Source organism: Aquarana catesbeiana, linkage group LG03, assembly GCF_042186555.1.
Source record: "Aquarana catesbeiana isolate 2022-GZ linkage group LG03, ASM4218655v1, whole genome shotgun sequence".
In the NCBI taxonomy this organism is placed as follows: Eukaryota; Metazoa; Chordata; class Amphibia; order Anura; family Ranidae; genus Aquarana; species Aquarana catesbeiana.
The window spans coordinates 17,883,771-17,894,589 of NC_133326.1; the positions used below are offsets into that span (position 1 = coordinate 17,883,771).

The following is a 10,819-nucleotide window of genomic DNA, read 5'->3' on the forward strand; positions in this document are numbered from 1 at the left end:
GGCGGCACTGATGGGCACCGATAGGCTGAACTGATGGGCATTGATGAGCACAAAGGTGCGGGATATTACATGTAGATTGATGGAGGCTTCACCTCTCTTTTATTCAAAAACACAGGCGGGAGGGGCGTGACACGATGAAATCTGCCCACACCATGTTATTTCCACAAAATACAAATTTTATTTCAAATATAGATTTGTGTGCCAATTTAAAACAGTTTATTGATATTAATTATTTATTTTTACACTGTATTCCAAAGGCTGTTTTTTTTTGTTTTTTGAACATGTGACCAGCAGCAGAGGACTAGAAGCTCCTCCTGCTTATGTTTCCCTGCAGACAGGTTGGGAGAGAGCTGGGTCATGTGACAGCTGGATATCCATTATAAAAAGGTTCTTAGATGGTTTTTATTTTTTATTAAAATAATTACAGTGCCGTCATCCTCATACAGAAATAGAAGGAAGAATGTAATTGAAAGTGTGTGTGTGTGTTTAGTATCACTTTAAAGCTGAAGTTTATGCGTGGCCCAAGATTTGGCACATTTGTATATACAGTGCCTTGAAAAAGTATTCATACCCCTTGAAATTTTCCACATTTTGTCATGTTACAACCAAAAACGTAAATGTATTTTATTGGGATTTTATGTGATAGACCAACACAAAGTGGCACATAATTGTGAAGTGGAAGGAAAATGATAAATGGTTTTCAAAATTTGTTACAAATAAATATGCGAAAAGTGTGGGGGGCATTTGTATTCAGCCCCCTTTACTCTGACACCACTAACTAAAATCTAGTGGAACCAATTGCCTTCAGAAGTCACCTAATTAGTAAATAGAGTCCAGCTGTGTCTAATTTAATCCCAGTATAAATACAGCTGTTCTGTGAAGCCCTCAGAGGTTTGTTGGAGAACCTTAGTGAACAAACAGCATCATGAAGGCCAAGGAACACACCAGGCAGGTCAGGGATAAAGTTGTGGAGAAGTTTAAAGCAGGGTTAGGCTATAAAAAAATATCCCAAGCTTTAAACATCTCATGGAGCTCTGTTCTATCTATCATGTGAAAATGGAAAGAGTATGGCACTACTGCAAACCTACCAAGATATGGCCGTCCACCTAAACTGACAGGCCGGGCAAGGAGAACATTCATCAGAGAAGCAGCCAAGAGGCCCATGGTAACTCTGGAGGAGCTGCAGAGATCCACAGCTCAGGTGGGAGAATCTGTCCACAGGACAACTATTAGTCGTGCTCTCCACAAATCTGCCCTTTATGGAAGAGTGACAAAAGGAAAGTCATAAGAAGTCCTGTTTGTAGTTTGTGAGAAGCCATGTGGAGGACACAGCAAACATGTGGAAGAAGGTGATCTGGTTAGATGAGACCAAAATTTACCTTTTTGGCCTAAAAGCACACGCTGTGTGTGGTGGAAAACTAACACTGCACATCACCCTGAACACACCATCCCCACTGTGAAACATGGTGGTGGTAGTATCATGTTGTGGGGATGCTTTTCTTCAGCAGGGACAGGGAAGCTGGTCAGAGTTGATGGGAAGATGGATGGAGCCAAATACAGGACAATCTTAGAAGAAAACCTATTCGAGTGTGCAAAAGACTTGAGACTGGGGCGGAGGTTCACCTTCCAGCAGGACAACGACCCTAAACATACAGCCAGAGCTACAATGGAATGGTTTAGATCAAAGCATATTCATGTGTTAGAATGGCCCAGTCACAGTCCAGGCCTAAATCACATTGAGAATCTGTGGCAAGACTTGCAAATTGCTGTTCACAGACAATCTGACAGAGCTTGAGATATTTTAGAAAGAAGAATGGGCAAAAATGTCCTCTCTAGATGTGCAAAGCTGGTAGAGACATCCCCAAAAAGACTTGCAGCTGTAATTGCAGTGAAAGGGGGTTCTACAAAGTATTGACTCCGGGGGGCGCCATACAAATGTACCCCCCCACACTTTTCACATTTTTATTTGTAAAACAATTTTGAAAACTATTTATCATTTTCCTTCCACTTCACAATTATGTGCCACTTTGTGTTGGTCTATCACATAAAATCCCAATAAAATACATTTATGTTTTTGGTTGTAACATGACAAAATGTGGAAAATGTCAAGGGGTGTGAATACTTTTTCAAGGCACTGTACATACATGCAAGATAGATTCTGCATAGTGATGCTTCCAAAAGCAGTACGGCTGCATTTACATCACAGACAAGAATCACACATAACATATTCAAGTAGTAACTGTGTGGAGAAGTGGAACATATTTTTTTGTGAATAGTACAAGGTTAGGAGTATTGTGAATATTCATACATCTGAGTTTTATCTTCATATATGCCTCCATGATGTTATTTATTGTTAATACTTTTAAGATAGTAAATATAAAGTGATAGGAGTATGTCCTGCTCCTGGGACTCTTTCTGTGCCATGATCATTTTGCTGGCACATTGAATCTGAATAATGAGGACAGGCAGCTCTGACCAATAACTGTCTAAGACCCCATACACACTATTAGATTTTCTGCAGATTTTTGTCTTCAGATTTACCAAAACCATATAATATGAGGTCCAACCTTAAGAGTTTCAATTTTTATGAAATCAGGCAGGCCCTTGCACTACATGGTTTTGGTAAATCTGAAGACAAAAATCTGCAGAGAATCTAATAGTGTGTATGGGGTCTAAATCATGTCTATTATTTGAAAATGGGCTCTTTAGTACTTTTTGAAACATTAAAGTAGAATCCCGGGAAACCGCAAACTAATCTTAAAAATGCTCCCTCTCCCCTCCCAACACCTGTGCTTTTTTTGACCTGTAGAAGAAATATACATAAAAGGTACCTATTTTCAGGCAGCTCCAGTCTGGTCATGTGATCCCCTGTATCAGCCAGAGGATGGCTACGAGGGAGAGGGCGCTTGCCAACAGCTGGTAAAGCCTGGCGTGGTGAGGTCACCCATAGGCTTGCTATGGCCTATTCTGTTGTCGGCGCTCCATCCTGTCCCCCGAGGGTACCACTGCATGAGAACAGGAGAGCCAATTACATGACCAGACTGGAACATCATTGAAATGGGTAAATATATACATCTTTCTTACACAGGTTAGTAAGCATAGGTGTTGGGAGGGAGCATTTCTAAGCATTTTCCACCCGGTCGTTTATGTAGGATGGCCTCTTGTTCCCATACGTCCTCCCAGAACCCCCCCCCCCCCATCTGTGACCCACAGTGTGTCCACCGGAGACAGCTGATTATGGTACCGGGCTTCTGCAAGCAACCCTAGTACCATGTGATCACTGTGACCAATCAGTTACAGTAGTAGTAAGGTTGTCATTCACAATGCCATGCTTACTACTGTGTGATCTCTGTAATTGGTCACAGTGATCACATGGTACCAGGGCCAATCACAGTGGCCCTGTACCATTTGATAGCTGTGACCAATCACAGAAGTAAGCAAAGGTTTCATGAATGAAACCTTTGAACAGTGTTACTGATTGCTTTCTAAAGTGATGATCACTGTATAAGCAATCAGAGTGTAAGTAAAAAAAAAAATAAAAAAAAAATAAATATATATATATATATATATATATATATATATATATATATATATATATATATATATATATATATATATATGCACTTTTGTGAGATAGTGTGTGTGTGTGTATATGTGTATATATATATATATATATATATACATATACAGTATCTCACAAAAGTGAGTACACCCCTCACATTTTTGTAAAGTTTCTGGTTAGCAGAAACATAAGATCTCCATTTTCCTCTGTGAAAAAATGGCGATCTGCCTCTCCTTGGAAAGATCGGCGCGCCTCAGATCTCGTGTACAAAATCACCTACAGGTATGTGATTTTGTGCAGCCGGGCTGCTCTGCCACAATATATACAGTATCTGACAAAAGTGAGTACACCCCTCACTCACATTTTTGTAAATCTTTTCTTCTATCTTTTCATGTGACAACCCTGAAGAAATGACACTTGTCTACAATGTAAAGTAGTGAGTGTACAGCTTGTATAACAGTGTAAATTTGTGGGGCTTGTCATTTCTTCAGTGTTGTCACATGAAAAGATAGAATAAAATATTTACAAAAATGTGAGGGGTGTACTGACTTTTGTGAGATACTGTATATATCTCTGATCACCCTCCCTGTCTATGGTGACACTGCACGGATCGGGTGACCATATGTAAAAAATAAAAAATGTATTTTATATTAATTCTTTTTATACATATTGTCAGAGCAAGTGCAGTGTCACTATGGTGACATTGTACTGCGGTGGCGGTGATCATGTACAATAGCTGGCTGCCATAGGTGTGCGCAGCCTATTGCATTAGGGTGTGCACCCTTAAGCTCAAACACACATGCGTGTGCGGGTGTCTACATATATATGACCCCGGCACATTGATCTCCCTGCCGGCACAGTGAAAGAGAAGAGCATAAACACTTTTCTTATGGCAGAGACTGTAAGAGGGAGATCTTTCCCCTGTTTCTGCTGCTACACAGAGCGATAACACTAATGTGCACGGGGTGATTAGAGTGTGCCTGGGCACACCCGGCACACCCTGTGCGCACGCCTATGCTGGCTGCTCTGATATCATTGTATGTGAGTTCTGCCAGCCATTGTCTCTGATCACCTCCCGTATGGTGTGCGGTAGAACAGGGATGTACAGCCCCACGTTCCTCGCTTGTCCAAAACTCAACATGTAACCTGCCTGGCATCACATAACCTATGAATACACACACATGAAAGCTCCTGTGCTCAGCCACAAGCTGTAATTACTGTTATAAATATTTCTGGTGCCTTCTTTCTCTTCACTTAGGACTGCTTATCCACATTCCATGAACTGGTTCCACTTTATTTCAGAGGTTACCTGAAACCACCCTTCAACACCGAGGGCAGGAAATCAGCTGGGATGTCAGAGGAGGTAATGTTTTGCAATGCTGAACACGAGGGGGGAGGGGGTTCAATAAAGCATTTGGGACACTTTTTTTGTTGGTATGTTCCCTTTAAAAAGTCCTGCTGCTAATTCATGAAAGCCTTGCAGCAGTTACGGTTAGAGTTCTGACACTTTTAGATTAGGAAATAGATTCAGGTAATTACAGTGATGGGGAAAAAAGTATTTGATCCCCTTGCTGATTTTGTACGTTTGGCCGTTGACAAAGAAATGATCAGTCTATAATATTAATGGTCGGTTTATTTCAACAGTGAGAGGCAGAATAACAACAAAAATATCCAGAAAAACGCATTTGAAAAAAGTTATAAATTGATTTGCATTTTAATGAGTGAAAGAAGTATTTGAGCCCTTCGCAAACCATGGTGGCAAAACCCTTGTTGGCAATCACAGAGGTGAGACGTTTCTTGTAGTTGGCCACCAGGTTTGCACACCTCTCAGGAGGGATTTTTTCTGACTCCTCTTTGCAGATCCTCTCCAAGTCATTAAGGTTTCGAGGCTGACGTTTGGTAACTCGAACCTTCAGCTCCCTCCACATATTTTCTATGGGATTAAGGTCTGGAGACTGGCTAGGCCACTCCACGACCTCAATGTGCTTCTTCTTGAGGCACTCTTTAGTTGTCTTGGCTGTGTGTTTTGGGTCATTGTCATGCTGGAAGAGCCATCCATGACCCATTTTCAATGTTCTGGCTGAGGGAAGGAGGTTCTCACCCAAGATGTGACTGTACATGGCCCCATCCGTCGTCCCTTTGATGCGGTGAAGTTGTCCTGTCCCTTTAGCAGAAAAACACCCCCAAAGTATAATGTTTCCACCTCCATGTTTGATGGTGGGGATGGTGTTCTTGGGGTCATAGGCAGCATTTCTCCTCCTCCTCCAAACACGGCGATTTGAGTTGATGCCAAAGAGCTTGAATTTGGTCTCATCTGACCACAACACTTTCACCCAGTTCTCCTCTGAATCGTCAGTGTCACCTATCAGTGGAGCCTCATCAGTGTCACCTATTAGTGCCGTCTACCAGTGCCCATCAGTGCTGCCTGTCAGTGCCAATCGGTGAAGGGGAAAAATGACTTGTTTGCAAAATTTTATAACAAACTATGAAAGTATTTTTTTCAAAATTTCTGATCTTTTTTTGTTAGCAAAAAATAAAAAAAAAACCCAGCAGTGATTAAATACCACCAAAAGAAAGCTCTATTGGTGGGGGGGAAAATGTTGTTTGGTTACAGTGTTGCATGACCGCGCAATTGTCATTGAAAATCTAATAGCGCTGAAAATTGGCCTGGGCAGGAAGAGGGTGAAGGTGCCCGGTAGGCAAGTGGTTGATAACAAAAGTAGTTCTATTGTGTATTAGTTTCATTGGTTGTAGGACCCAGTCTGCCAGCTTCCTGGTAACCAATGACATGAGATGTAAAAAACAGAAGTCCACACTACAGGTCTGAAACTCTTCTAGGCAGACCAGTCCACAAAGAACCACAAAGGATGAATCTCGCATTTAGGACCTTCCACTGAGCTGTTGATGGATAACAATGACTGGAACCACCAAAGTATGCATGGATGCCTTGCTGCCCTCTTCGGTCCAGGAAAACCAAATCTAAAACACAAGTAAAGGAAGAAGTGCCCTGATTATCAGTGTAGATGTCCCTTTTAGAGAAGCTGGTTATCTGCTCTCTTCTCCTCTCCTCACACTGTCAGCACGAGGAAAGGAGTGTAGATAACCGCCACCTGTTTACCTCCGTGATTGGACACGTGATAAAGAGATGCTGATTGGCTTTTTAATCAATTTGTGATCAGCAGCATCCGGAGGACACTATAATCCCAGAGCGCGCCGCCCCCGTCCCAGCAGAGGGCGCTATAACGGGAAGTCATCATATCATGGCGTCCCAGAACTAGACGACCACGCTGCATCTGTCATTTGGCTATAGTGCGGTCGGCAAGTGGTTCAATCCACTCTCTCTATCCAGGAGTCTCCAAACTATGCTCCTCCAGTTGTTCAGGAACTACAATTCCCATCATGCCCAGTCATGTCTGTGAATGTCAGAGTTTTACAATGCCTCATGGGAAGTGTAGTTCCGCAACAGCTGAAGGGCCGCAGTTTGGAGATCCCTGCATGGAAACAAAAAAATGTTGTCCTGGTGCTTTAAATGCCTATTGCTTTAGTCTTTATGTATCCCATACCAAACAGAGAGAAGGTTTTGGTCGGCGGGACTTTAAATGAGGCCAATCACTATATAGAGTAAGCATGTGGGATATAAAACACAGTATTGCTTAAATGGGTTCCGACAAAAGAAAAAGGGGGAGTTTCTAGGGACTGTGAATGAGAGATGTATACCAAAAATCAGTCTTAGCAAAGAACATTTTATTACACCTTGTGAGATCGTGTACAGCAAACTGAATGACACAGAAAAAGAAGCATACACAAAATCGCATGAACGCAGGGCATGCTAAAAGCCACATATAAATATTGACGCCATGGTACTTGGCATATCATGGGGTAAGGACGAGTCCTGCACAACATGGGCCACTGGAAGGTACTGGAAAATCTAGAGTAAAACAATATAAAACACATCATCTGTATGGACATCATGCATCTATGTAAGCCCGACGCGTTTCGTTGGTGTACCAACTCTTCAGGGGTGAATGCAATGGTGATCTATAAAGAAACATAACCATATGGTATATTGTAGCTGAATAATAGGAATAAGTAATGGGTGTAAGGGACAGGATAGACATCCCCATAAATACTCACGTCAACTGCATAGATGTGAACAGAGGACCAGAGCTGTTAGAAATGTCTGGCATGGGAGCGGAGGTAGAGACACATGGACAAGCAGGGAGCACTTTTTGTCGGAACCCATATAAGCAATACTGTGTTTTATATCCCACATGCTTACTCTGTATAGTGATTGGCCTCCTTTAAAGTCCCGCCGACCAAACCTTCTCTCTTTTTGCTCAAGTTTGGGATGGAGGCCATTATGGTGCCTTGGACCACATCATTCTGTCATACCAAACAGAGAGGAAGACCATACTGATGTTTGGTTCTATAAAGTCACTTTAGATTTTTGTCTCTTCTATTCTGTGTGATCTGATGTTCTGTTTGTTTCCCCCCCCCCCCCCCCCTCTCTCTTCCAGTGGTATCTTCCTTTGGTGAAACCATCCAGTGAGGAGTCCGCTATTCTCGGAAAATCTCCTACGCTTATTTAAGGATCACATCACTGCTGCTCATCACTTCTATACTACTAAATACGACTCATTGCGGGACAATGTAGGATTGGGAGCGACTTACAACTTTTACTACTGCCTACACCTAATATTAATGCCAAACACTATTCAAGATAACCGAACACTGGTGTTTTTATACAGAGAAAATCAATGTATTTATTAAGTACAGAAGAGCCTTCGGTTAGTCTGGTCATTCTTCTTATGTAATCACAATAAAACAGGAATTCTGCATTTTAATTAAAAAATGTTATTAAACCATAAAATAAGATCTTTGCTTCTTTTTTTTTTTGTTTTAATTAAACAGACTTAACTTTTTGAACACAAATGTCTGAAAATTGTATTGTGAACATGATCATCAGAATATCTGAACAGGTGGAAGGGAAGTTTATTCATAATGTATTTCCATTATTGACTGACACTCAAGGTTTCTAAACACAATCATTTTACAAGGACTGGAAATTAAAGTTGGAACTGTGGAATAACTAATCTTAAACTGCCCCCTCCTGATACCTATGCCAATTAACCTGTATAAGAAAGATACAGAGGGGAAAATAATTATTTGATCCCCTGCAGATTTTATGAGTTTGCCCACTTACAAAGAAATTGAGGGTCTATAATTTTTTTTTATCATAGGTGTATTTTAACTGATAGAGACAGAATATCAACCAAAAATCCAGAAAAAACACATAATACAAATGTTATAAATGGAGTTGCAGTTCAGTGACAAAAATAAGTATTTGATCCCCTACCAACCAACAATAATTCTGGCTCCCAGAGACTGGCTACAGTAGGTGCTCATGTGGTAGACAGATTAGTCCTGTCAATTTAAGAAGGTGCTTCTAATGACAACTCGTTATGTGTATAAAAGACACCTGTCCACAGAATCTCTTTCTTCCATTCCAACCTCACCATCATGAGCAAGACCAAAGAGCTGTCAAAGGAAGACAGGGACAAGATTGTAGACCTGCACAAGGCTGGAATGGGCTACAAGACCATCAGCAAGAAGCTTGGTGAGAAGGAGACAACTGTTAGAGCGATTTTTCACAAATGGAAGAAATACAAATTAACCATCTATCGCCCTCAGTCTGGAGCTCCATGCAAGATTTCGCCTCATGGGGTGAGGATGATCATGAGAAAAGTGTGATCGGTAACCTGCACACTGCCTGATCACATAGACATCTGGAAGACACTGCAGCTGGCCAACAACATGTAACTGTGCTCCAGACGATCCTGTTGTTTCCATTCAGCCAGAGTTGTGTGTCCTGCAGAACTTGTATTGTTGTAGTCATACCTTCTTGTATCTCCCTCCTGCCCCCCCCCCATTCAGCACCGCTCCAGCACTTACAGTCAAATGGGAGCGGGCTGGAGAGGGGGAGGGCTACACTGCCTGCTGATTGGCTGTGGATGGAAGGGAGGAGGAGCAGGTCCTCCCTTGTACTCCCCTGCCAGAGATAATTTTCTCAGCCAGCCCCGCCTCCTGTTCACAGCTCCTAACTGACAGCGGCCCCAGCACAGCCAGCCTACCGGGAAATTTCCCACTATCCCGGTAGCCCAGTCCAGCCCTGGGCTCAAGAAGAAACACATTAAGGTCATGTAGTGGCCTAGCCAGTCTCCAGACCCTAATCCTATAGAAAATGTATGGAGGGAGCCGAAACTTCGAGTTGCCAAGTGACAGCCAAGAAACCTTAAGGATTTAGAGAAGATCTGTAAAGAAGAGTGGACCAAAATCCCTCCTGAGATGTGTGCAAACCTGGTCACCAGAAAGGTCTGACTTTTGTGATTGCTAACAAGGGTTTCTCCACCAAGTACCAAGTCATGTTTTGCTTGGAGATCAAATACTTATTTTATACTCAATTTATAACATTTGTATTGTGTGTTTTTTTCTGGATTTTTGGTTGATATTCTGTCTCTATCATTTAAAATACACCCATGATAAAAAAAATATAGACCCTTCTTTTTTTTGTAAGTGGGCAAACTTACAAAATCCGCAGGGGATCAAATAATGATTTTCCCCACTGTACGTACACACACCTATTTTTAAGTTGGTCAGGTCACAGGATCCAGCTCCCCTTTGTTAGCCTGTGCAACTGCAGGGGAGAAGAGGGAGTGCAGTCAACGGATGGGCCATTGAAGCCTATGGGTGATGCGACCGCTCCAGGCCTTACTAGCCATTGTTGGTGTGCTCTTATCTCCCTGCAGCTGTGCTGGCTGACACAGGGGATCATGTGACCAGAGCAGCTAGAAAATAGGCTAGTATACAGATTCTTCTCCCCCCCCCCCCCCAGTGCACTTTCCTCTGTGGCTGATTAGGTTTTTGCTGCCCATGCAGTGGTCTGGGGATTTAAAAGCCGTGGTTTTCTTCCCTTCGGGATACCAGGATAGATCAGAGCGATTCTGATTGGTCACAGCGTTGGTGTGATCCATCCTGGCATCCCTAAGAATGAAGGGAAGATCAAATCCCCAGACAACTACGGCTGCCTGGGCAGTGAAAGTTAAAGTGTTTGTAAAGCTAAATAAAATAACAAACATGTCTGATACTTACCTTCTCTGTGCAAATCAATTGCACATAGCGGCCGCAAACCTTTTTTTTTCCCGATTTCCCCCCCGCTGGCTTTCTTGGCCCCTCCTCTTTCTACAGTGCCCCCGTGGG

General features: G+C 42.4%; 1 protein-coding gene across 3 annotated transcripts in view; it reads left to right on the forward strand.

Annotated features, from left to right (window-relative positions):
- Window positions 1–8,437, forward strand: part of LOC141131247 (uncharacterized protein HI_0077-like) — a 49,693-nt gene extending 41,256 nt beyond the window's left edge. Inside the window, exons 11-12 of one of the 3 annotated variants that reach the window (XM_073618333.1) lie at window positions 4,821–4,925; window positions 8,080–8,437. In XM_073618333.1, the coding sequence (XP_073474434.1) occupies window positions 4,821–4,925; window positions 8,080–8,151 (177 nt within the window). In that variant the 3' untranslated portion in view covers window positions 8,152–8,437. The remainder of the gene's footprint in view (window positions 1–4,820; window positions 4,926–8,079) is intronic. The other 2 variants (XM_073618334.1, XM_073618336.1) reach the window with 2 other exon arrangements.
- The last annotated feature ends 2,382 nt before the right edge of the window (window positions 8,438–10,819 follow it).